We start from the raw sequence: 27,015 nt of genomic DNA, 5'->3' as shown, positions 1-27,015 counted from the left end.
CAGCAGCACCGTGCTTACCCTAGTGACAATTTATGCAGACTATTGAGTTGTATTTGTGTCCATCAAATACAGTGAGATGCTGGCTGGGTGGGCAAAATCGAATATAAAATGCAAAGCTTCTGCAATAACCTTGTTTCTGGGCCGCTCTGACCTGCTTTCATGATCAGCATTCAGCTAGAATTTGAGTTGACAAATTAGTCCTTCTATGTTTACCATGCACATCTGATGTCGACAACAACACATGTTTGAAGATAATCAGGTTGGCCGCTGTAAGTGTTTTTAAAAGTGAATGCCTGCCCTGCGTGTGTGTGTGTGTGTGTGTGTGTGTGTGTGTGTGTGTGTGTGTGTGTGTGTGTGTGTGTGTGTGTGTGTGTGTGTGTGTGTGTGTGTGTGTGTGTGTGTGTGTGTGTGTGTGTGTGTGTTTAGGAGGAACCTGAACTATTTCTCCAGTGCCTACACGGCGGCGGTGAGTGCGGTGGACCCCGACGCCGGGCACGGGGAGCTGGTCATCAAGGTTCCCTCCGAGCTCTGGAAACAAGGAGACGGTAACATTTGAACCGAGATTTGAAAAAACACATTTTATGACTACAGCCATAGAGATGCATGCGGACGAACATATATTCAATGGAGCTGGAGTTGTGAAAGCTCAATTAGGCTGACGGCACGCTTCAAAGACGTGCCTTTCAATAGAGTCCATGAGACACTGAGACAGATAAAGAGTATTATTGTAAGCCATATTGTTTGATGATATTTGGATCTTTACAAACTTTGAAAGTTTCTTAATGGTTTCAGCTCAACTCACACCTCAAACCTGAGTCCTGATTATTTCCCTCTCTCCAGAGCTAAAGGTGTTGAAGGTGTACATCGAGTTTTCTCTGGACCAGCCCAAAGGGGGGCTTCACTTTGTGGTGCCCGATGTCGAGGGCAGCATGGCGGAGAGGGGGGCTCATGTCTTCTCCTTCGGATACCAGAACTCTACTAGGTCAGAAAAACGAAGTGGTGCATTCATAATATATATAAAGAAATGTTTTTTTAAATGGCATGGTATACGGTACAACTACGATTTTTGACAGTATTGTAACTATTGTAAATTATTGTATTTTTGTAAGTATGGTAAATTGCTGTTTTATTCATGCAGTGCGGTTTCAAATAATTGCAACAGCATGCTGTTAAATCAATACCTTATCATTCTTTCTCTTTCAAAATGCTTTATTTGATAAATAAACTTGAGTCATAGATATGCATATGGAGCAACATTCCTGTGATTTAGACATGCAGGAATCCCTGAAAGCCAGCTTCTTCATCATCTTGACTCTCCCCCCTCCCTGCCAAAAGGTTCTGGTTCCCGTGCGTGGACTCCTACTCTGAGCTGTGCACGTGGAAGCTGGACATCACCGTGGACGCCGCCATGGTGGCGGTGTCCTGCGGCGACCTTGTGGAGACCATCTACACCCACGACATGCGCAAGAAGACCTTCAGCTATGTCCTCCCCATCCCCACCGCCGCCCCCAACATCTCCCTGGCCGTGGGGCCCTTTGAGATCCTCGTGGACCCCTACATGCACGAGGTGGGTGTGACGGTCCCCCCCCCGTTGTAATCCAAATGGCCACAAGGTGTCAGTGTCAGTCTACCAAGTCGTTTTTTGTACAGTGGCAAAAAAGAGTTGAGACCAAGGTAACATTGTGGTTGATGTGTTTCATTAGTTAGAAACGTGCTGGAAATAATGTAAAGTTGAACAGCTCAATGTTTCTAGGATAATTGTCAAGCAGTCGCATAATAGCCCCTCTTACAACAGCAAAAGAGAGAGCATTTTCTCATTTAGTTTGTTGTGGTTAGATAAAGGACAGCGATTGTTGTGATTTCAGTGAAGAGTAGAACAAGGTCTCCAATGATTTACAGGCTGAAGTTCTAGAAGAGTTGGCGTTTCCTTGCACGTAAGCGAGGTATAGCTGCAATCCGAACACTAGGACCCACCTTTATGTTTCATTTCATCCAAATGTAGGTTTGGAGGTCCGTAGGTCCCACACAACCAAAACACGGGAATTATTTTAGATTTCGAGATACAGCGAGTATTGGATCCCTGCCCTACAGGGGTGCTCACCATCTCCCCCTCCCTTTCCGCAGGTGACCCACTTCTGTCTGCCCCAGCTGCTGCCACTGCTCAAGCACTCCATGTCCTTCCTGCACGAGATCTTTGAGTTCTACGAGGAGATCCTGACCTGCCGCTACCCGTACTCCTGCTTCAAGACGGTCTTCGTGGACGAGGCCTACGTGCAGGTGTCCGCCTACGCCTCCATGGGTATCTTCAGGTAGGCTGGGTGGGGGGGGGGTGTCGCTGTGGGGGGGCCACGTGGGGGTCACCCAGGTTTAAAGAGGGGTCTTTTGTCTTGCGGTCGATTCAAACTATCAAAGTCGTATTCAAGTTTATTTTTAGAACGATTTTAGTCAAGATGATATGTTGATTTTGTGTTATTTAATATTATTCTGTCACTTTCCTGATAAAATGGTAACCTCAACACATGCTGTCAAGCCAGTGTAGAAACCTAGGCACTGTGTGCGGCCCAGAGATTTGACAGATTGACGAGTTAATACCTTCTCCCTGTTATTAAAGATGACTCAAATCGATTTCCAACGTCTCAGTTTCCCGTCTTTCTACTCCCCCTCGTTCTTCCTTCCCCACACCCATCAATCTCCCCCTATTCCCACTCCTCTTCCCACAACGGTCCAAATGTCATCTCCCTCCTATCATTATATCCATGGATCCCTCTTGCCTGTGTTGGGCGCCCTTGGTCCTGTGCCCCATGTCTGACTCGTGTGTTTCGTCTCTCTGGGCCAACAGCACCAACATGCTCCACAGTGGCATGATCATCGACCAGACCCCCCAGACGCGCAGCTGCCTGGCCCAGGCCCTGGCCCAGCAGTTCTTTGGCTGCTTCATCTCCCGCATGTCCTGGTGAGTCCCGTGCGCTTGCGTCATGGCCCCGCAGTGGCCTTCGCGATGCAGGAAAATGCATGTGATTGTCACGTCGTATGACGTCTTAGGGATGCACCGAAATGAAAATTCTTGGCCGGAACCTAAACCGAATATACTGAAACAGTTGGCCGAAAGCCGAAACCGAACACCGAATGTGGCTTTTGCTGTTTTTCATTCATTTTGCTTTAATTTTTCACCATTGCATAAATCAAACAATTAAATGTCCTTTATAAACTTTGATCTGATACAAAATATTTATTTAATACTGAACGTTTTCTAACATTTGAGCAGACCTTATAGCAAGAATTTAAGAACAATGTACCTTTTAAATAAATGAGTAAAACCTTTTCTTTTCTTTTCTTTTTTTTTAATGTATGTGTGTATTATGTGTATTATTTTCGGCCTTTCTACTCCTTCGGCCGAAACTGAACATTATGTTTTGGGCCATTTTCGGCCGAACATTTTCGGTGGCCGAATATTCGGTGCATCCCTACATTGGATGCACGCCTTTGAGGGTCAAATGCACAAAAGGACAACTGATGTCATCATTGATACAATACTTGATTAAAATCTAAGCAAAGTATTCACTTCCTGGATGATATAAGCCATTTGGTGGAAGCTTTTGTACAAAACATCTGACAATAAAGTGCGTGCATGCCTGGCATGGGGGGGAAATCAAACCCCTTAGCCCGGCAGTGTTCTTCCAGTTGCGCTAGGCAAGACACTTTAACATAGACGAGGTACATGATCATGTCTCACTTGGCCGCTGTATGCCTATGTTACGTGCACGTTTTGGTGATAGACCGCATCCTATTCTCACGGAGGCTTCACCGTTCGCTGCGACTCCCGGCATAAAGTTGACTAGACCCTCTGTCTTCGTAGTGCAAACGTGTGTGAGCTGTGAATGTCAACAACGGTTCCTCTCCTCGCTGCAGTGGAAAGCATTGTGGGAACCTTTCCCCTCTAAGACGGCTGGTGATGAGAGATTTATGACAGCCAGGCGGCCTACCAACTAGGGGAGTCAGATGTTGATGCCAGCATTGGCCTGGCTGAACACGTATATATATATATATGTGTGTGTGTGTGTGTGCGCGTGCGTGGGAGTGTGTGCGTGAGACACGTGAGCATGTCCCTCGACAGTCTCTGATCCCGCCTCCAGTCTTTAGAGAAATGTTTGAGCATCAAAGACCGGAGTCTGAAATTCTTTGCACCCCCAAACAATGGGGCTTGTGTCTCCCCCTCTCCTGGCCTGATGCCCCCTCATTTCCTCCCAACTCCTCCTCTTCAGAGTCGTACCTTCTGTTTGCCTCCGCTGCCTCTCCCAGGCCCTAAACTTTAAGGACCGTTATATCAAGTTGGACCATGTGGCTAACATCTCATCAGAGGTTTTTCACAGTCGCGAGTCGACTGGCGTGGGTCGAGAGACTTTGCTTTTTTTGGGGAGATGGAGAGAGGGTGCTTTTGTTTTATCTTGGCAGAGAGATGAGCCTGTGTGGTTGCCATGTTGTACTGGTTAATGGAACGGGGCTAGGGTTACATCTCTCCTGAAACATTGGACCCAAACGGCGGAACATAATCATAACCACGCTGTGTCATTGTTCCTCTAAACCAGTGTTATGACTGCTATTTATTTAATGTCCGGTACCTTCAAAATCATCTGTCGCGGCCTGGCGACTGGAGAGTATTGTTGTATCTTTTGGCTGAAAAGCCTTCCGTCTCATAGCTCATTGTCCGTTTGCTCATTCTTCTGTCAAATCTGTGGCCATGTCATTTTTAACAAATCCATTTTTTGGAAATAATTGTTATTATTTGAGAAACCTACAGTGTAGCCAAATGGCGTTTTCTTTCTATGGTGCCTAAGTTGTTTTACTAAAAGTTGACAGCCGCCTCATTGAGACATGACGGCACCAGAATGCAGACGTCATGGAAGCAGTCACATAAGGCTATCTCCCCGTTTGCACCTAGAGGTCCTTACACCTTCGATACTATTAATTTAAACACACGTTATGCACTTATGTGTGTGTTGAGACCCCTGGAGTGAGTGAGCGTGTGAAACCCCTGGCGCGGTCTGCTACCAATTAATAGACAAAGGTGTGTTCAATCCGGGACCTGTAATCAAATCCAGTCCCGCTTTGCATTGTGTTTGCCACCTCAAACGCCTTTTTTAAACGTCTGCATGAATCACATTGTAACAGTTCCTTGTACAGAGCGGGTTGTGCCTGGCAAAAAGGCGGTTTTAATCGTCGAAAATAATAACAATGTGCCAGTAAATCATGTCGGCGTGCCACAGCGGTAGCACGGAATGCGGCTTGGTTGCTGCAGCGATGGTCCTTGCAAAAGCTCCCGCTCACACTGTCCTTCCTTCCAACTGCAGGACAAAAGCAGGCCCATAATTACACACTCCCTGGCAGGTCTGATAGTGAGCGGGTGCCCGCTATCAGACCAAATAGACCCGGCCGATCCGGTGTGCTCCAAACATGACCCATGCCCCACCTGCAGGCCAAACGCCGTACGTCCCCCCCACACACGTTTTATCCCGTCATTGAGAAAATGCAACCAAACCAAAAAAGTTGGATTTCTTTTCTTCCGAACTTACATTTGGAAGTTCAAGCGTGGTTCTTGGCTCTTTCACACCCCCGCCGGTGAGGTCACCGACCGCCGAGGGCCGTAAACCCTGCGGCCGGACGACTTGACAGGACCCCGAAGTCCTCACCGGTTCCCCGGGTGCCAAGCATCATTCATAACGTCATCCATGAGCAGAGCTCTCAGCGGACCCACGCACGGCCCAGCGCCGTTGGAATAAGGAGCTCGCCTCAGCCTCCGGACCTCCGCTCACAGGGGCAGCACATGAACTCATCCCTGCTCAAGGAGCCAGGCCGAGGCTGGATTAATTTCAAGCCCGGATACTTGAAACCACCGAGTTTGAAGGGTGCATATTGTTTCTTGGAGGCTTTTAACAAGCCAATAAATCCGCCCTGATAAAAGACTGGTGTTGGGTTGCCACGTCGCGTTTCTTCCATGCAAGTGGCCTAGGGGATGAACTCACGTTGGAGCCCCCCCGAACGGTTCACCTTCCACGTGATGGGGACGACGGGGCCCACCGTGAAGACGAAGGAACATTGCTGAACATTGATTGGATGAAACAAGTCGTTCTCCCCCTGCCCCCCTGCGCTATGCTTTTGATTATCTCTTCCTCTTTGTCTCTTGTGGTGTTTCATGGCATGTTGTGAAAACTATTTTAATTTGTTTGCTCAAAAGAAAATAACATTGGTGTGGTTTAAAGTGCTGATTAGTCAAATTGTATGTTAATGGGTCAACTGGAGGTAGAGTGGGTTGACTAGTAACCGGAAGGTTGCTAGTTCGATACCCCGTGATACCCTTGTTGATACCCTTGTTGATACCTTTGATACCCTCCTAACTGAGTTTCGAGGTGACCCTGAGCAAGACACCTAACTCTAACTGCTCTCGACAAGCTGGCTGTTGCCTTGCATGGTTGACTCCTCACACCTTCGATACTATTAATTTAAACACACGTTATGCTTGAATGTGTGTATGAACAGTTGTAAGCCGCTTTGGTTAAAAGCGACTGCTAAATGTAAATGTCAATGTTAATATACACTTTGATAAGCAGTGCAAATAATTCATCGCAAGTGAACGCTGTTGCCCCTGTTATGTGCAGGGCCGATGAGTGGGTGCTCAAAGGAATCTCCGGCTACATTTACGGGCTGTACCTCAAGAAGACATTCGGGGTCAATGCGTACCGACACTGGATCAAAGAGGTACATATGAGGGACAGGACAATAGTCCTGATAGGGAATATCAACCCCAAAAAGCCTTCGCTGGTATTGGCAGTAGACTGTCCTGTTTTTCCATGACGTATATTATGTTTATCCTGTTGTTTATGATGTGTTTTACAGCTGCTTCGTGTGTTTTAATCTCCGCTATCCCGGTTGTTTATCAGGAGCTGGATAAGATCGTGGAGTATGAGCTGAAGATGGGAGGAGTCCTGCTGCACCCGACCTATAGTGGGGGAAAGGAGAAAGACAAGTAAGAGTCTAATGGAGTAATGTACTGGAGCTGTGTTGAGAGTTAATAGTCAGTTGGCCTTGGTAAGAGTTACTAGTCATTTAGCTGTGTTGACAATTAATATAGTTATTAAGCTGTCTCGACGATTAAGTCATTAAGATGTCTTGAGAGAAAATATAGTAAATGAATTGTGTTGACAGTTAATAGTAATATAGCTGATACGAGAAAATAGAGCCATTTGGCTGTGTTGACAGTTAATATTAATTTAGCCCTGTTGAGAGTTAAAATATTAATTTAGCTAACAGTTAATAGGACATTAGCTGTGTGGAGGGGAAATATAGTTATTTAGAAGTGGAACGGGAATGGTAATTTATCTGTGTGCAGAGGAAATCCAGAGCAAGGTCAAACAACACAAGGCAGACCTCAAACATTGGCTTCTGTCAGTGGGAGACTAATTACAACCGAAGTAACAGAATTCTGTGTGTGCTGGATTCGTGCCCCCCAAAACACAAGCCCGATTTGCTGTTTATATCTTTGACTTTTGGTTCATATTTGTTTTCTCTTAGATTTCTCAGATTACACCCGCTAGGTTGCAGTCATTTTTATTTTATGAACCGATGACTTGTACAGTTAATATTAAACAACCAGTCCCAGACTAATCCAAGATCCACTAATATCCAGTGTGTGTGTGTGTGTGTGTGTGTGTGTGTGTGTGTGTGTGTGTGTGTGTGTGTGTGTGTGTGTGTGTGTGTGTGTGTGTGTGTGTGTGTGTGTGTGTGTGTGTGTGTGTGTGTGTGTGTGTGTGTGTGGTCTTATTATTATTAAAACATAATAATTATTTATTTCTCACACTGGGGCCATAAATTGTTTGAAGGATGTCATTCTGGGCACCCTAACAGAAAGTCAGGGATCCCCTCCAAAGCCACAGCGTTGGTTTGTGCTACGCGAGCCCTCTGGCTCCAGAAAGAACCGCTCAGGGTTTGAAGAGTGGTTCATGTCTGCATGTGCTCAGTGGAAGGGTAGAGAGCGGAGAGGCCACACACAAAGCAATGCCTCACTGATCACGCCAGCGTGTGTGCGTGCGTCCGTGCGTCCGTGCGTGCGTGCGTGTGTGCGTGTGTGCGTGTGTGTGTGTGCGCTAGGTTGATAGTAAGGTCAGAGAAATAACAGAAAAATAAGGGTGTTTCCCCTTCCTTATTTTTATTAATTACCTTAAATTCTACCTGAACAGCTGAAAGTGGAAAGGGAGAGAAATGCCTATGCACGTCATATTTCCGTGATCAAATAATCCCATCTCGATGATATGGTATTATTTTATATATATATATACACAATAAAAATCCTGCTAATGAGTTAAGCTTTTCAGAAAGCAGGTCAAATGCACCATTGATTTTACACATTGAAAGAGTTAATTATTTAATCCGGTACCTCCTTCTTCAAATTATTGACATTTTGCTCTGCTATTGCAGATCCCTATAATTTAACCAGTTTAATTAATTAGTTAATTTGTTTGTTTATGGTTGTGGAGGAGCTGCAAATGAGTAGCATAAAGGGACCTCTTCAAGGCACACATTGCGAAACGCTGATGCTTATAATACCGGTCACAGACCGCCTGTAACAGTCCTGGTCGTTCTTCTCCCTTCAGTCCCACTCCCCATCTCCACTTCTCCACCAAGCACCCCCACACGCTGTCCTGGGAGTACTACCAGATGTTCCAGTGCAAGGCTCACCTGGTGATGCGGCTTATCGAGAACCGCATCAGCATGGAGTTCATGTTACAGGTGAGCCACTCCTGGTTTCTCGCCCTCCCTGGTGCTTTCACGTTCCGGGGCTCTGGATGTCTGAACTACCCTAGCCATGTGTCAGTGATTCACTCCCATAATACAACAAATAACTTGTGGATTTTCTCATTCGCAACTTTAAAACTCAACTTTAAAACTCTTTAAAAACTTTAAAAACTGCAAACAAAGCTGTATACAGTATTGTCGGAGCAATGATCAATGGCCCAGCTTCATATCCTAACTCTTTATCCCGTCTTGGCAGGTGTTCAACAAGCTTCTAAGCCTTGCCAGCACGGCCTCGTCTCAGAAATACCAGAGTCACATGTGGAGTCAGATGCTGGTCTCCACGCACGGCTTCCTCAAGTCCATCTCCAACGTCTCTGGGAAAGACATCGGGCCCCTCATCAAGCAATGGGTGTATCCTTCCCATCTTGAGATTTTTTTCTTTTTGTACGTCCTAATAGGGCTGGGTAAAAATATCGATTCATCAATGCACTGCAATTTATTTGTTCTCGATTCAATTTCGATTCTGAATATTTATTTAAATAGATTATTTCCATAAAAAAAAAAAAGATTAAAAAAATAAAGCATACTGGGTCATTGTAATCTAGAAGCGAGTATGCCTAAATGTACATGCCCTTTTTAATTTGTCTATGTTATGAGTATTACTTTTATGCTGCAAGTTTAGCTCAGGAAGTTAAAGGACAATGAAATGGTTAATTCATTTTGAAATGATTTTACCTGAAGGATTTCAGCAACATGCGCCGTACAGAGGGGAATATACCAAGTGTGATATTCTCAGGGTCGTTCTGTTCTTCTGCTTCCTCCAGAAACGCATATAATACATGTGAGGCTGTATAGCAAGGAGCTCAGTGTATATATGTTAAGAGTTATAATTTTCTGCAGTGTAATACGTTTGTGACACGTTGAACCAATGTTGCACCTGTGTTGCAAATTAACCAACAGTAAATTAAATCAAAGAAGAGAGCATAGAATCCTCTTCCTTTTGTTGGCCCTATGTGTGCATCTTGCCATTTTATAAATGAATACGCTAATCCCTACAATTTGAGTAGATTTGCTTGTCATGAGCCGTGGATATGTTTGTCCCTAACTCCTACCCGCGTCACAGAGATCAGAGTTCGGTGGTGAAGTTCTTTGGCAGCTTCGCCTTCAACAGGAAGAGGAACGTGCTGGAGCTGGAGATCAGACAGGACTACATCTCTTCTGGAACGCAGAAATACGTGGTGAGCCACCACATCAAATTACAATTTCTTCCTTGAGTATTCTACATGGTCTTACAATTTTGTAGACTTAAAAAAATTTACCCGCCAAGCAATTAATTTTATACTGTACATAAAACATTTATGTTTTTTACCTGCCAGTGTACTTGACCTGGCGGTAGGTATTAATGTTGGACCCTGCATAACATTGCTGTGGAGAAAATAACGAAACAGTGAATCTACAGCATCTCAGCAGAACCTTCTAAAATTAAACAGATTTAATGTTGTATTTGCAAATTTGTATCGGTTCTATACATTTTCAACCAATCACCCACGTTATTCACAACTGCTGACGTCTCTCTCCTCGTCTTGAACCCCAGGGACCCATCAAGGTGACGGTGCAGGAGCTGGATGGGTCCTTCAACCACACGCTGCAGATCGAGGAGAACAGCCTCAAGCACGACATCCCCTGCCACTCAAAAAGCAGACGGTAAGGCCCTTGAAGTCGCTCTCTCCCTCTGCCCTCAGTCATTTATCAGTGGCTCAATCAAAACTCAACGTGACAAAACGGTTATCGTTTATCAAGCTGCTTTTGTCTTTGACTTTTGCTCTCTCAGCAACAAGAAGAAGAAGATTCCTCTGATGAATGGAGAAGAGGTGGACATGGATCTGTCGGCCATGGAGTAAGACTGAACCTTCTCTCACTATCTCACCTGCTAGCTCTCTTTTTCACTAGCCATTCTCCAACTTTGAAATGATTGTTATGATAATAATTGGCTAGCTATGTTTCCGTACATTATTAGCAACACTCTTGGGAGATCATCTTTTTAAAGGGATTTTATTTAGCTATCAACATCTTAATGTGAGGTGTTAATTGATTCAAGACTGAATCAATGTGGTTTGCGATTTCTTTGCCGTTCTTGCTATCTTTATTTATTTAATCCCACTACGTAAATGATACACTTTCCACAGTGTACCTCTCACTCAAAGCTAAGCCGGTCATTCAAGGATTAGCTTCTTGATTCACGTAAAATAAATGTTCAGCTCTGTGCGCTCCCCGAGTGGTCGGCGGTTCTAAAACTGTCCCCCTCTCTCCGCAGCGCCGACTCGCCTCTCCTGTGGATCCGCATCGACCCCGACATGTCCATCCTCAGGAAGGTGGAGTTTGAGCAGGCGGACTTCATGTGGCAGTACCAGCTCCGCTTCGAGAGGGATGTGGTGGCCCAGGTAGGCCCGCTGCTTATCGCCCCCTTCACCGTATAGATTGCATAATGCGGAGGGCTCGTTGAATATCACACTGCTCAAATTCTGTCTATAGATATGGATATAGATGTTCTGTATTATTGTTTGTAGTTGTCTTTTGCTCTTGTTTTGATCTTGAAACTGTTTTTAGTTTCTGCTATTGTCCTCTGGTTTCTGTTGTGACCCCCGAACTGAGTCGCTACTGAGAAAATTAGATTTGAGCCGGTAGGGGCATGACAATGGGTCCCAAGATGTTGGGGACCTAGCAGAAGTAAAACAATAAAAATCAAGAAAGAAAAAGTTAATCGCTGTATACAGAAATCTTCCGAAAGACCAATCAAGGCAAGCAAACTTTATTTATATTGCACTTTTCATATTCAAGGCAACGACTCAAATCAACAAGGAGAGAGTGGTTGGAAGGGAAAGCCCAATGAATACAATAAATAAATCCAGGGCTGCAGTGACTCTCCCTCCACAACGGATCCCCCGTCTAACGTTTTGTCTTTGCGCCCATTCCTCCACACGCCGATCTCCCGCCCTCACACACTCTCCCTCCCTCCGCTCCCCCCAGGAGGAGGCCATCTCCGCGCTGGAGAAGTTCCCCACGCCGGCCTCCAGGATGGCGCTGACAGACATCCTGGAGACAGAGCAGTGCTTCTACAGGGTCCGCATGCAGGCCTGCTTCTGCCTGGCCAAGGTGAGCACTGCTAAGGGGGGATGCCCCCTTCCCTCCAGCTCCAGGGGTCCCCCACTCTGTTTGGGGGGCCCCTGGACTCCATATACACAGTGGACATTGTTTCATTGAAACCCTTAAAGGTGACACAAGCCACCAGGAGTGTGATTAGCCGTTACAAGCCCTTTGGAAAATCTGCCTCTTCTGACATCACAAGTGGGCGTGTCCACCTAGATGTGTGCTGGATGGATCAGTCTACCACCCAGTGGACTGTAGCAAATGTTGCTCATCTATCCGTCATACATCTAGGTGCACACGCCCACTTGTGATGTCAGAAGAGGCTTGTAGTGGCCTTGGTCTGTTTGTATGTGCAGAAGCTTCTTATGAGACCCTCTTAAACAGTCAAACAACTAATATTAATCGAATATGTGTGATCAAGTAACTGCGGTCTCCCTGTTGCATAGCCTGACCCCGATGATTCTTTGGGGTACATCACTCTCCGCCCAACAGGGCTGAGCTATACACCTGTTGCTTAGCCAGAGAGTAACAGACATGACATGAAGTGACTTCTAGCTAATCCATATCTCTAATTGTTCCCCATTCTGGAATTCAGCCGTCAAATATCTCAGAGAGGACGAGCTCGCTACTAGGTATGCCGCTAAGGAGAAGGAAGTTGTTTTCTTTCATAAATCCTTAGATTTAATAAAGAAAACAAATGTTTACATTAAAACTTCTTTTTTTTTTTTCTTTTTTTTAACAACTCCTCACGTCGTCTTTATCGTCCCTAAAATAAGAGTCGTCCTGCAGGTACACCAGGAACCCCTCCAACAATGCCTTTATGCCCGATGGCATTCAGTCAACACTCAAGGCCACCCGGGCAGAGCGCCCCATTCTTCTAAACCCACACTTGTGTATCCTGAGTCCTCTGCATAATCCTGTTTTCTCACTTCGGGAAAGGCTATTCCGCGGATTTGGCATATTCTAACCTAAACCCCATTGGGTTTCACCTCCTCTCCAGTTCCAGCTGAACCAATATTTTCATAACATGTAAAAGTGAACGGAGCTTTTGGATGCCAGTGTTTCGGTTCTTTCATTAGGGCCGCTGATGTCAAGAACCCCCCCCCCCCCATGTTCTTTGAATTCTGTACACTCACACACACCATTAATCATAGACTGATAGCTATGCTCTTACTCACTCCCAATCACGCGTGGTCTCAGACTGAATCACACAGCATGGCCTATAGTGAGCGCTACTCTGAGAAACTGTTAAAAGATTCAGTACACTTGTTTGGGAGGTCATTTGTATTGATTGGTGTGGTGACAAAACATGACACATGCAGACACTGAAGAGATCACAGAAGAAAAACGCTGATATTCTCCAGGCACACACACGTGTAAGTCAATAGAAGGAGTACGATCGATTTCTGTTGACCACCGGCGCCTCCTTCCTCCTCTGTTGGTCTGGCCTAATGACAACATCCTCTGCCATTGACCCGGAGACCCATATTACCACATTAACACAAATCCCCCCTCCAATATCCTGTTGGAAACCAAAGAACCACCAGAGACACGACTCTTTGTGCCATATGCCGCTCGCTCGTGTGCACGTGTGCTCGTGAACGCTCACTCCAGCGCGCCACATTCCCCGTATCGCTTCTGGCATTCTCCAAATGTCGTGTTTTTTGTTCTGAATGTAGCTATTATATCTCGACGCATGACTTGATTTTCCTCTTGTTTTCCCTGTTCTCGTTCTCCATTTCTGCCATTCTGTGGTGATGTCGTGTGCGAGTTTGGCTGTTGTCTGGCCGACTGTTGACCCTTGGTTTTCATTGTTGTTTCTGTGGCTTCGTCTGATTTGTTCCATGTTATTGGGATATATTGTTTTGTGTAAATGGCTTGTTATGCTGCACGTCGTGTATGCACATCTGTCACCCATTACCCTGTGCCCACCCTGTGGTTGTGGTTAGCGTCAGGGGGTGGGGGTTCTTACGGTGGCCTGCTCAAGTTAGGTTCTCCCTGAAAGCGTAGGTTTTTCACTGTGCTGTCATATTCTTGTTTGAGCATCTGTATTTGTGATGTGGAACTACTCGATTGTCGCCCAGAATTCTGAAAATGTTACCACAAATCTTTTGTGTTGCTTCATATTTTACGCTATAACATTTTGAACGCCAACACACTAAGAAATATACTAAACTAGCAGGTAGAAAAGTCTGCAATAATCATTCTTCAAATGATAGTAATCATGCTTCGCTAAAAACAGCTTTGACCATCATATTGCCCTGCTGCCTCCATCAGAAGTTGTAATGCTGTGTGTACAAAAGTGCAGTAATGAGCTGTATTAGACTTGACCACATGTGACCACATGACCAGGCCTCTTGCCGGTGAAGTCAGCCCCCGTTCTGTTGTGCTCCACAGATCGCTAACCTAATGGTGAGCACGTGGCAGGGCCCGCCGGCCATGAAGTCCCTGTTCACCAGGATGTTCTGCTGCAAGAGCTGCCCCAACATCGTGAAGACCAACCACTTCATCAGCTTCCAGAGCTACTTCCTGCAGAAGGTGGGAGGGACATGCGCTCACTCACTCACTCACTCACTCACTCACTCACTCACTCACTCACTCACTCACTCACTCACTCACTCACTCACTCACTCACTCACTCACTCAACCTCTGATACACTCTATCTCACTCTCACACTCTCTCACACACACACACACACACACACACACACACACACACACACACACACACACACACACACACACACACACACACACACACACACACACAGTGTCAAGAATGTGTTGCCTTTCCCACATTCCTTTCAGCTTTCATATGACAACGTTTGTTTGGCAAAATCCTAAAGTGTATATATTTCTCACTGCTGTATTCCCTTCATGTGTCGTTGTCTAGACGATGCCTGTTGCCATGGCGCTGCTGAGAGATGTCCACAACCTGTGTCCTAAAGACGTTCTCAACTTCATCCTCGACCTCATCAAGTATAACGACAACAGGAAAAACAAGGTGTTTGTGTGTTAAATGTAACTCTAGCACAGAGGTTGATTAAACAACGTAGATACATGACCATGTATTGAAACGGCTTGTAGACAGGCATGTGTATTACATATACACACAGATAGAAACACACACTCTCACTCACTCACTCACTCACTCACTCACTCACTCACTCACTCACTCACTCACTCACTCACTCACTCACTCACTCACTCACTCACAATGGCTAATAATATGGCTTAAAATCTGCTTCTTGCTCTCATTCACACTCATTCGCCCCCTCTTTGTCCTCCCAGTTTTCGGACAACTACTACCGCGCGGAGCTGATCGAGGCGCTGACCAACTCCCTGACGCCGGCCATCAGCATCAGCAACGAGGTGCGCACGGTGGACAACCTGCACGGGGACGTCAGGCTCATCCTCGAGGAGATCACGCGCTTCCTCAACATGGAGAAGCTGCTGCCCAGCTTCCGCAACACCATCACCGTCAGGTACTAGGGCTGCTGTGTGTGTGTGTGTGTGTGTGTGTGTGTGTGTGTGTGTGTGTGTGTGTGTGTGTGTGTGTGTGTGTGTGTGTGTGTGTGTGTGTGTGTGTGTGTGTGTGTGTGTGTGTGTGTGCGTGTGGAGGGAATCGTTTGACCCAATGACATGGCCATGCTCTGCTTTGATCTAGCACTAGGTTCCAGTCTCGTTGACCCCATATGTCTGTCTCCGTCTTTTACTTTCGATCGTTTGGTGGTTCTTTCTTTCATTATTTCTCTCTCACTCTCGCCCTCTCCCTCTCACAGCTGTCTGAAAGCCATCCGTCAGCTGCAGAAGAACGGCCACATCCCCAGCGACCCATCGCTCTTCAAGTCCTACGCCGAGTACGGACACTTTGTGGACGTCCGCGTCGCCGCCCTGGAGGCTGTGATTGACTACACCAGAGGTACACTCAAACCTCTGATACACTCTCTCTCTAACTCTCTGACACACTCTCTATCACTCTCTCTCTCTCACTCACTCACTCACTCTCTCACGCTCTCACTCTCTCTCTCACTCACTCACTCACTCACTCACTCACTCACTCTCTCACTCTCTCACGCTCTCACGCTCTCACGCACACTCTCTTCCTCTCGATCCCTTACACACACACACACACTATGGATTAGACACCACCAGCATGTGTCGGGGTGAATATTTCTTTGGGGCGTGTCCTAGACAGTGGCGATTTCTCTAAGACTGCAAGGGAAGCTCGGCTTCCCCTAAAATGTAAAAAATTAAATGGTCAAATAAATACTGTGGTGTTAACCCTTCATTGACTAAAAATGCATTAGTATACATCCATCTCGATGACGAGTTTGTTCAGAATCAGCTGCTTATCGCAGATCGACTGACTCGATTTCCTTCTACTCATACATTCCCTGTAGCGTCACAGTGCATTTGCCTGTTGAAGCTCAGCGACCAACCACTTCAATGGGGCTGCATAGAACAGCTTTTTTTTAGTGCGTCGAAAGTACTCATTGGGTAATGCTGCGAATATGTCCCTCCCACAGACGCTCAAGTCCTTCAAGTCCTGTATTCAGGTCAGGACTTGCAGGGTGAGAGGGGAAAGCTGTGTGATTTCTTGGTGTTACTTAAAGACATGGAGTTTGACAGTGCATTGCCTCAGCTTTACAAACTGTTTAGTGGCAACAATTGGAGCTACATCTGCAGGTGTAGAAAGGAGCTTCTCCTGTTTAAAGCGGCTCAAGTCCTACAGCCGTAACACAATGGGCCAAGGCCGTTTAAGCAGCCTAGCTCTGCTGGCCATTGAGAGGACAATGGTAAAGTCACTGGAAAAGACTAGTTGGTATGAGGGGGTCGGCTTAGCTCAGGAGGTTGAGCAGTTGTCTTGTAACCGAAAGGATGCTATTTTGATCCCCAGCTCCTCCTAGCTGATTGTTGATGTGTCCCTGAGCAAGACACTTAACCTAACTGCTCCTGACGAGCTGGCTGTCGCCTTGCATGGTTGACTCTGCCGTTGACTCGTGTGTCAATGTGTGTATTAACTGATGTAAGTCGCTTTGGATAAAAGCGTCTGCTAAATGCCCTAAATGTATGACAGGGGCACAGAGCATTTCCTCAAAAAGGAACAGAGAGCAGAATTTACATATAAATAAATTGATAATATGAAGTAGGCCGAAAATGAGCTTCCCCTCTTTGAAAGGGGAGCGTATCTATGTTCCCCGGGTCCGATGTTCCCCGGGTCCCCGCTTTGTATGTGACCGGGGAACATAGGACCCTGCGAGCAAATCTTTTTTTTTTCTTAGGATGGTAGGGCTAAGTACCGCCTTTTTCACCTTGGATTCGCCTGTGATTGGTTAGAATGTCTCTCCTCCGATTGGTTAGTGTTAGGGTTAGGTTTAGGGTTAACCCTCACCCTAACCCTAACCATAACCCTAAACCTGACCCTGACCCTTTGCACCCGGGGAACATAGGGATGACCCCTTTGAAAGAGCAGCAGCCGCCCCAGGTCCTAGAGAGTGCTTCTGCCTGTGTGTGTGTGTGTGTGTGCTAGTAAACGCTGTGCTTTCGTCCTTCCAGTGGAGAGGAGCTCGGTGGAGATGGACTGGCTGATGGACATGGTGCACAATGATCCGGTCCACTGGGTCAGGTGGGTCTCATGGGGCTGAACGAAGCCCCACCTTTCAAACCGTTCCATCAATAAGCACTGCTCCCTTTCTTCTTCTTCTTCTTCTTCTTCTTCTTCTTCTTCTTCTTCTTCTTCTTCTTCTACACATCGTTGAACACAATCCGTTTAACACTGTCGGTCCGCTGTGCAACACTGAGTGATCACTAGTTTGATAAGATAAGGTCATATGTTCAGCTATACAGGGCCTTTATAAGCACTTTGAAACCTTTTTATATTATTATTATAATAATAATTATACTTATATCACTATAATATATTTTCCTCAGTTGGCTCTATAATGTCTATAAATGCTTAATAATCAGCAACCTTGCATGACCTCATCTACCTCACCGCTGACTCAGTCCCTGTTTGCCCAGTCCTCCTCCCCAGGGCTGCCTCCTCATCCCTCACTGTTATCCTTGGGTTTCGTTCCCCTCAGGCACAAGATCCTGGGCATGCTGGCGACCAACCCGCCGTTCACCAAGGACACGGACTCGGCGCTCTGCACCGAAGCCCTGGTCGACCAGCTCTGGAAACTCATGAACTCCGGTGAGAGAACCCTGACTGGGAGCACGTCCGCCAAACGCGCTAAGAGGAAGACCTCTTTTAATTGCCTCACAGAGAAAATATTGTTTCACGGTTCCATATGTATCTGAAGGCCCTTATGTAAATTATGATTAAATTATTCGCGTTTTAATGCGAGAACCACCTCCGCCAAAAAATTACTGGGCAAGAAAACTGAATGCTTTCTAGAGTTGATCCGTGCACATTCATCATAAGGTTTAAGTGCTAGGGAAGACGTAAAGCGTAGCGTCATATAGTTAATAGGCTCCCTCGGGTCTTTATTAGTGATGGCGGATATTGGCTATTAACTTTGGCGCTGGACTGCTGGACTGATGTCCTGTATATGCACATGCCCGCACGAAAATGTCTGCAGTGTGTCTGCGGACCAGGCTAGGGCTGCTCGAATGTATAAAAAAATCATAATCACGATTGTTTTGGTCAATATTGAAATCGCGATTAATCAAAACGATTATTTTTGAAAACATGATGTATTTATCCAGCATGTCTCTCCAAAAAAACACTTTAGCTGAGAACTCTGAATTACGCCTTTAAAAAAAATACACAAAATGGTCAAAAAGTTAATGAAAATTTGATTATATTAGTTTGGTGATCGTTTAATGCCAAAAAATCAAAATCGCTATTAAATTCAGATGAATGCCCGGCAGCCCTAGACCCGGCACACCACCACGTCCATCGATGGCATAGCGTCAACAGAGGAATCTTTAATACCGAATCAGCCCCTTCTGATTTTGGATTGCAGCTCAACATGTGTGGCCAGGAACAACGGACACTCTCATGGTCCTCCAGGCAGGCTGCACCTGCACTCAGACCCACGTGGCTCCACCAGAGGTAGAATGCGAGTGCAGGGGGCCAGAACAGCTGCAGGTGGTGTGCAGCCCAGACATGCAGACTCAATGTATATCCCAACGCCAGCACACCCAGCCAACACTCACTCTTTAACACAAGGAGAGCATATATATATATATATATATATATATATATATATATATGTGTGTGTGCATGCCCGTGAACACGCACGCACAAGCGGGCATGGGATTTAATTAGATTCACATGGGGCAGCTGCCATATATCATTTTTTATGACTTGAAAGACTCGAATGTCTTATGCAGCAGAGTGGTCTGATATCATTTTGAGGTGTACAGTGTTATGGAGAATCTGACCGTAAATGCGCTATAGCCTTTGGGCAGGTGTTTTTTCGTTTTCCCCTCTTAGAGTTGGACCCAAGTTGTGTTTAAGTTTAGTTTTAGAACCAGCCTCTTAAAACAAACCGATACTGTTGGTTGATATTTTTGAGTGCAACCAGAAATGGGGGAAATGACTGTGCAACGACTTTGGATTGATACACGCTCCGCGTTTCCATCATGGAACTCTGCACTCAAAAACGACTTAACCAGCATATGTTTCATGGCAAAATTGTTCTTTGTCAATGTTATTCTCAATGGAACTTTTCCTATTCTATTTTTTTTCCCATAACACATATACTTTTCTTTTTCAATGTGAAATAGTGCAGAAGTTAAATAATTGCAGATTGTCAGTTTAGTTTCCACCACAGTCAGACTATATCCTCATTATTTAGCATATAAAAAACCTCTGAAAACCAAGATTTATCTATGAGGTAGTTTACACCTATACGGTCTGGACAGCGTGTCTTCAGTCTGGCCGTGAGGTCGACATTAAGGAGCGTTCTCCAGGTGCTTAAACAATCTCAGGGAGATTTCTTACCTCAACATTCAATAAAACATATCGGCATCAGTCAAGTGTGAGGCGGTACTAAATCCGGGTCCTGGATCCAAAACAAGACCAAACTGTCTGTCCGGCCGCCACCGTCTCCCCTACCTGCTCCAGCCGGTATATTATTAAAGTCCCGTTGAGAGGGGCGGTCGTTTATGACTCACCCTGCGGCTTACTGGACAGACTTCTGTCAGAAAATGTTTTGCCCGCACTGTCAGTAGCCCACCAGGAAGTCAGCTGTGTCCCAGCGGGGGAGACCCTTTTATACCCACTTCCTCCGCGTTTCGCCTCCGTCTCCGTTTTCCCTGTTAGGTGGGGTTATGTTTCCATTCCGCGTGCCGCTCGGGGGGGCTAGGGGCAGAGCACCGCCTCTCCGTCCCTCCGAGGTCTCAGACTTTCACGTTTCCGTCAGGAAAACGATTTAAAATTCTAATTTGAGGTAGTGCCAAATTCTTTCTCACCCTGTTTCACCTCATGACTTATAAGGGGAAGTAATTTAAATGAATTAGCGTTTCTTTCTGTGATGTGTTAGTTTTTCTCTTGGCCTAACATGGAGCAGTGTCCCTGAAGAGCACTGAGTAAGAAATCCCTGTCGGTCCTTAGATAGGTGATGCCTCACTACCTTGGAAGACCGGGTACCTTTGGGCCTCACCATGTACCACAGGGACCAGTAAAGACACTCTCCCAGCACCTTCCTGACCATGACTGGATTTTACCTTTTTACAACTTTTTATTTATTTTGTACGTCTTTAAGGCGATCAGTCTCACTTTTGAGTTGTTTTAAAAGATAAATATCTTCTGGTTCTAAAGGCTATCTTACTCTGCAGTCATTTAATCACAAACTTTTGTAGCTTTATATAGTTGTGTATACACAACAATCTGTACTTTTTGCTATGCTTCCATCTTGACATCCAATTGGTGTGATGCAAACTTTATTAAGTTTTATATAGTGTTCATGCAACGGGACCGTTCACATTTAAAATGTTTTTGTTAATACAAAAACAGCATTACAACTGAGGCGGTTTAGATTATCCCTGTACAATATAATAGTAGTAGAGGACACATTTTTCATTCATTGTTCACGATTTAATATTTTGGTGTCTATTTTTTTTTTAATCCATTTTACCCTCAGAACTTTGGGCGGAAACATTTGAAAGTATTTACTTTAGCCTGTGCACTGGTGGCGTCAGCTGTGTTTTTTCACAAAGCTGTCCTGACAGGAAAGCAGAGAGTGAATTAGCAGCTCCAGAGAGCTGTCAGACATCTCAAGTCTTAATTGCGTGAACAGTTTCCAGGAAGCCTCGCAATATTTGCATCTTCTCCCTTCTATGAAATTGGTGTGTGTGTGTGTCTGTCTGTGTGTGTGTGTGTGTGTGTTGGAGGAGGCAGTGGGGAGATGTTGCAGTTGGCTTTGGCGTTGGTGCGTATTTGCTTTTGTGTGTGTGTGTGTGTGTGTGTGTGTCGTCAACGAATCAGATGCTGCCTGGAGTCCTGGACCTTAGCTGTCACTTTGAGGATGTTCAAGAGCCTGGACATGTTATTCATCACCCTTATTATTACATTTGCAGCACACTGCCTGAACGCCTGACCGTAAACGTTTGCGTCTATTTTCTCCGCGCCGCTCTCAGCGTTCGCACGACCAGCGCCGCGGTCCACCATTGTTTCCTCGGGTTTCACAGGGGTTATTTTCAACCAGGGGGTCGTCTGTCAGAACGCAAGGCGTCTGCGTGGGCCAACCCAAACACAGAGAGACCCCTCACACACGGGAGATGGGCACAGCTCCACATTCTTGAAGGCAATTATATTGCAGTTGTGGCAAATGTTATCTTTATGTTTGTAGGCTTACAGGCAAGCAGGAATGAATATCTGATGACCCCCCTGGAATTGCACCATCCCAAAGTTTTGTTTGTAAGTCAATGAGTGTGGGTGGCTGATAGGCGCTGTAGCCCGACTGGGTTTTAGCGGGGCTGAGTGTGCCAAGACAAATACACCGGGACCCAAGTGCTGTAACCTCAATACTACGGTGGAATAACGCGTGGGTTAGAGAGAGACACACACACACACACACACACACACACACACACACACACACACACACACACACACACACACACACACACACACACACACACACACACACACACACTACATGAAGAACTATGAAATTAGCGTGTCGGCTTGTTCCTTCTGCTGCAGGCCATGCGTGTAACATGGGCTCCAAAGCCACTAACCAAAACCACCACCACCACCACCACCCCCTGTGCAGGCAGGCTAACCTTGGGGAGACTTAGTCGGACATCAGCAATGTTTGTGCTGGAGATTTATCGCCGCTATCAAACTACCGCTGCTCGAATGACTTCTCTTTTTAATGATACGTTCAGGATCCCGTGTCGCCCAAGGTCTGGGGGTGCCCCCTGATTTTTGAAACATTAGCAGCGCTCATGTTGACTCTCCGGAGACCGTTAAATACTCCTGTGGTCAGGAGTCAAATGGAACGTCTCCTTGAAGCGCGGATTAGCGTGGACTTCCGAGGCAATTTGTCCCGAAAACCACAACACCCAGTCCGGCTTGTTTACCTACCCCTGCCTCGTCGACAGGCAATCAGATGAGCCCCATGTCGTGTTCAGCCCTGGGCCTGAATGTAATGAGCCTGCAGTGACTCCGAGTTCACGCGGACTTGGATACGCTGGGAATGCTGTCTTGGTCTTTGTTGCGGTGCGCAGCACATTCTTCATTCCCTGGCGGTATTGGCCGATGCATTGAAGGTGTGCTCGGACGTCCTGCTACCATGTGTCAGAGCCACTTTGGTTCCCCAACACTTAATGGTTACCATCTGGCACCGGGGTTCCTGAGCACAATAGAAGGCTCCTCGTTTTGGAATGGTTCAGCCATAATACTTCCACTTCTTTGACAATAGATGCATATTGTGCAAAATGTAGTGTATGGAGTATCTCTTTTGTGAGGCTGTACTGTACTTTTTTTATTGTCATTATATTCTTTACACGGATGCAGATATCACATGAAAAAAACAAAACACAACCCAAGCCTAGCTCTTCATAGAAAAGTAAGACCTTTGTTTCCGAACGCGATTAACGCTATCTGTGATTGATTTATGTCCCTCGTCCCTTTTGCCCAGGCACCTCCCACGACTGGCGCCTGCGCTGCGACGCGGTCAACCTGTACTACACCTTGTTCGGGCTGACCCGGCCCTCCTGCCTGCCCCTCCCCGAGCTGGGCCTGGTGCTGAACCTCAAGGAGAAGAAGGCCGTGCTCAACCCCACCATCAAGCCCGAGATGGGGCAGAGCAACGTGGTGGTGGACACCCCCGCCAGCATCGGCATCCACGGCATCGGCATGAGCTACTCCGCCTCGGTGAGCTGAGTAAACCCCCGCCACGCTTGGGTTCTCCGGGGGCGGGCGGCGCGAGCGTCTACTTTCACTCACAAACGAGGACGTGAGCGTGAATGTGATTACATTTCTGAATCAACAGTTGCTGATGGCGTCGCTTGAACTTAAAAGTAGTGCATTGTGTATTATCTTATCCTAGTTGTATACGGGGACCGGGTCAACCTGGTGATTCTAAGTGCTTGGCGCTTGTTTCTACAGTGTGAACCTCTTTACTGTACCGACGACAGCAAAAGATTTGTTGTCTCTGTCTTCTGACAAATGTAATTATTGTAGGTCACTTTGGATAAAAGAGTCTGCTAAATGTAAATTTCACGATGACGCCTTTTCAGTCCTGTCCCAGTGGTTCCTTCTCCAAAGCCCATGGAGAGTTCGCCCGCTCTTCAACCCTCCCACGTGGCTGTCCCTCACCCACTCACCCTCCCCCCCTCCCCCCCTGTGCCTCCCGTCCCATCAGCAGCTGGACGAGGAGCCGGACCCCATCTCCTCGGGGGTCTGCGGTGTGGGCCAGCCGCCCCCCAGCCTGAAGAGGAAGGCCGAGACCCCGCTGGGCTCGCCCCCGGAGCCGGGGCAGATCCTGCAGCCGCACGACGAGGACGGCGGCCGGCGCTACAAGATCCGGGTACGGGGGGTGAGGCTTCCTCCAGCGACACGGCGGGGAAGGGAAGGGCCCTGGTCGTCGGTGGAGAGCGTGGTTTAACCTGTGTGTGTGTGTGTGTGTGTGTGTGTGTGTGTGTGTGTGTGTGTGTGTGTGTGTGTGTGTGTGTGTGTGTGTGTGTGTGTGTGTGTGTGTGTGTGTGTGTGTGTGTGTGTGTGTGTGTGTGTGTCTGTAGTTCAACACCATGGAGGAGGAGGACATCGACATGGAGTCGGTCCACGACAGCCAAGGCTTCATTCAGCATCACCTCACCCTCCTGGACAGACCCTCCACACCAGGTCACTGCACACACCCAGAGCTTATTCACAGTATCCTCTTTATATTGAGTTAGGGAATTCAATCATTTCAAACTTTTATTTACCTCATCCACAGGGTACGTAACTAAATACATCCAAATATCCATCTGCGCAGTTCAATTCTTTATTTGTTTGCAGATGCAAAGAGAAGAGTCAGAATGGGAATACTTATTGAGGGAAACTACCTGCTTAAGGCATTATTTTATAAATAAAAACAACATGATGCACGAAAAGCTAGGTAGCTGGGACGGAGCACTCATTAGCGCGTCCATGTTTCTGGCACAATCAACACTTTATTGTCTCCCCCCCCCCAGGGGAAAGTCATTTTTACACCATGCAGTTTGCAGTGCCGTTAAACCCCCTCTCCTCTCTCCTCCTCCCCTCGCTTTTCGTTTTTCCACCAATAGGCAAGGAGCCCCCGGGGCTGGAGCAGGCACTGCTGTCCATGCCCGCCACGCCCCTGCCCTCCTTCGCCAAGGAGGGCCCCACCACCACCACCGCCGCCGCCGCCGCCATGGCCTCCTCCACCTCCTCCTCCTCCACCGCCACCGTCCTCACCACCCCCTCGGGGACGGCCAAGCACGGGGGAGAGCACGGCAGCGGCGGAGGCAGCGGCCACCACCACCACCACCACCACCACCACCACGAGCACAAGAAGAAGAAGAAGAAGCACAAGCACAAACACAAGCACAAGCACAAGCACGAGAGCAAGGACAAGGAGCGCGACAAGGACCCGGCTCACCCCTACAGCAACAGCCCCGCCAGCGGCCGCTCCATGCGCTCGCCCTCCCTGTCCGACTAGAGGTGTGTGTGTGTGTGTGTGTGTGTGTGTGTGTGTGTGTGTGTGTGTGTGTGTGTGTGTGTGTGTGTGTGTGTGTGTGTGTGTGTGTGTGTGTGTGTGTGTGTGTGTGTGTGTTTTTGTGTGTGCGACATGACATGCTACCATTGATTACGTTTTTTGATTTAAAATGATCTTCTCCAACAACCAGTTTTATTTGTTATAAGCAGGAAGAAAAGTACAAACTCAAAAGTAGAGCCGTCATTGCCAGGGTCGCGCTTCCTTCACGCCACTAAATCCATGCCCATGTTTCGTCCGCAGGTAGATCAGTGGACGCCACCCGCAGGCCCTACTCTGATGATCCGTTCTCGGTTCGTAAACCCAACCATATGTGTAGACTTCACACACCTCTACAATGTTCAAGCGAGGACCAGACTATCTGCACACTCACTGAAAAACATCGATATTGAGTTGTGATTGCGATGACGGCTGGTTTTGAGTTCACACCTTGGCGTATGAACTCTGTGTGAGTAAACGGTTTCCCTGAAGTAGATTGGTTGCGTTCGACAGCTCCTGCCCACTCTTCTCCGTGCCCCAATGCCATCACCACACATAAACACACACCAACGCGCACACATAAACGCATGCATAAACACAGATTCACACAAACCCACACACACACGGTTATGAATGAGTTCCTGTGCTTTTAGGACACCGCTTTCTAGGCGTGTCTGAGTCATCTACCGCAGACACACACACACACACACGCACACACACACACACACACACACACACACACACACACACACACACACACACACACACACACACACACACACAAATACAGACGTTTGTTTGTTTATTTCCCCGAGCCACCTTTTCACTGCCACCTCCAGCATCCTCCGCACCTCCAGAACTCAAACCCGACCTTCACCGAGGGTTCCCTACCAGGGGGAGGAGGTCGCCCATGGTTTGGCCCCCCCTAGCCCACGCCGCCCGCTGGCTGGCTTGCTTCCCTGAAATGTTCCCCACCGGAACCCATCCCTCGTCTCGGAGCGGCAGACATCTTGATTTGTGGGAGGAATTCTCGGTTGGATTATTCCGTCATTCATTCATCCTTTGATGCAAGCGTGTATACGTGTGTGTGTGCATGTGTGTGTGACAACATTGTCTTCAGTGTAAAGTCAGCTTCATGCTGCTATGCCAGCAAAGGGTGTTGTGATGATGGGAGAGGAGAAGCCTGGATATTGTCACCCAGCAACCAGAGTATTACAATGTTTTAATTTTTTAGGCCATGTCCATGTTTTCGTTTCTTATGGCTCTTAGGTTATGTGATTCTTATCCTTTTTTTCACCATGGTAATGGTAATAATCCAACAATGATACATGTGAAAATAGATCCGGTTTAAAAATAAGAATGACCTTTAATTGTGTGTAACATGTTTTTATAATGTTTTTCTACCGTTCACTGCAATCAGGTTTCATTCATTAAAGAAAGGAAAAAAATGATGCAGAGTATTTTGATTGTTTTGTGTGATTTGAATAAGTAGGATTATTACGATAGTGTTTCTTTGAGTTGTAATGAAAAGGTTTTGTTTGTATTTAAAAATCTTCAAAATACATGGGGCATGTTCAATGTTTAAAACAATACCAACGCTCTATTTTCACATTGGTAAAATGACGGCTGTGACCGCAGCAGTGATTTAAAGGGAGAAGGAAGTTTTCTTCTGGTGGGCAGGTGATGGTGTCAAGTCGATTTATCAAGAAAACAAGCCCGAATTGTAACATGTGTGATGTGTGTGTGTATAGCCAGGCTTTGGGTTCAGTATCCTGGGCTGACCTTTCGTCCTTTCATCCTTTCATTTGTACCCCCCCCTACCCCCCTCTCCCAATGGAAAGTCGTAATAACTTCCAGTAGGCTGTTTGACCTTTGCTCTCTCTCCCTCGCTCTCTCTCTCGCGCGTTCTTCGCTTTCTATCTCG

The 27,015-nt window shown here is 46.8% G+C and overlaps 1 protein-coding gene across 4 annotated transcripts in view; it reads left to right on the top strand.

Moving 5' to 3' along the window:
• taf2 (TAF2 RNA polymerase II, TATA box binding protein (TBP)-associated factor) overlaps nt 1–26,542 on the top strand; it is a 28,068-nt gene extending 1,526 nt beyond the window's left edge. For 2 of the 4 annotated variants that reach the window (XM_060064248.1, XM_060064247.1), the window contains exons 5-29: nt 427–545; nt 841–982; nt 1,336–1,567; nt 2,125–2,309; nt 2,840–2,953; nt 6,654–6,753; nt 6,936–7,021; nt 8,646–8,781; nt 9,044–9,198; nt 9,911–10,025; nt 10,382–10,491; nt 10,619–10,684; nt 11,102–11,228; nt 11,815–11,940; nt 14,332–14,472; nt 14,828–14,938; nt 15,226–15,419; nt 15,717–15,856; nt 17,494–17,563; nt 18,021–18,130; nt 23,034–23,269; nt 23,760–23,933; nt 24,136–24,238; nt 24,664–25,060; nt 25,356–26,542. In XM_060064248.1, the coding sequence (XP_059920231.1) occupies nt 427–545; nt 841–982; nt 1,336–1,567; nt 2,125–2,309; nt 2,840–2,953; nt 6,654–6,753; nt 6,936–7,021; nt 8,646–8,781; nt 9,044–9,198; nt 9,911–10,025; nt 10,382–10,491; nt 10,619–10,684; nt 11,102–11,228; nt 11,815–11,940; nt 14,332–14,472; nt 14,828–14,938; nt 15,226–15,419; nt 15,717–15,856; nt 17,494–17,563; nt 18,021–18,130; nt 23,034–23,269; nt 23,760–23,933; nt 24,136–24,238; nt 24,664–25,058 (3,487 nt within the window). In that variant the 3' untranslated portion in view covers nt 25,059–25,060; nt 25,356–26,542. The remainder of the gene's footprint in view (nt 1–426; nt 546–840; nt 983–1,335; nt 1,568–2,124; nt 2,310–2,839; nt 2,954–6,653; nt 6,754–6,935; nt 7,022–8,645; nt 8,782–9,043; nt 9,199–9,910; nt 10,026–10,381; nt 10,492–10,618; nt 10,685–11,101; nt 11,229–11,814; nt 11,941–14,331; nt 14,473–14,827; nt 14,939–15,225; nt 15,420–15,716; nt 15,857–17,493; nt 17,564–18,020; nt 18,131–23,033; nt 23,270–23,759; nt 23,934–24,135; nt 24,239–24,663; nt 25,061–25,355) is intronic. The other 2 variants (XM_060064249.1, XM_060064250.1) reach the window with 2 other exon arrangements.
• Nucleotides 26,543–27,015: the final 473 nt, after the last annotated feature.

This window comes from Gadus macrocephalus, chromosome 11, assembly GCF_031168955.1.
Source record: "Gadus macrocephalus chromosome 11, ASM3116895v1".
Lineage (NCBI taxonomy): Eukaryota > Metazoa > Chordata > Actinopteri > Gadiformes > Gadidae > Gadus > Gadus macrocephalus.
The sequence above is the reverse complement of the archived record's forward strand: the minus strand, read 5'-3'. Positions and strand labels throughout refer to the sequence as shown.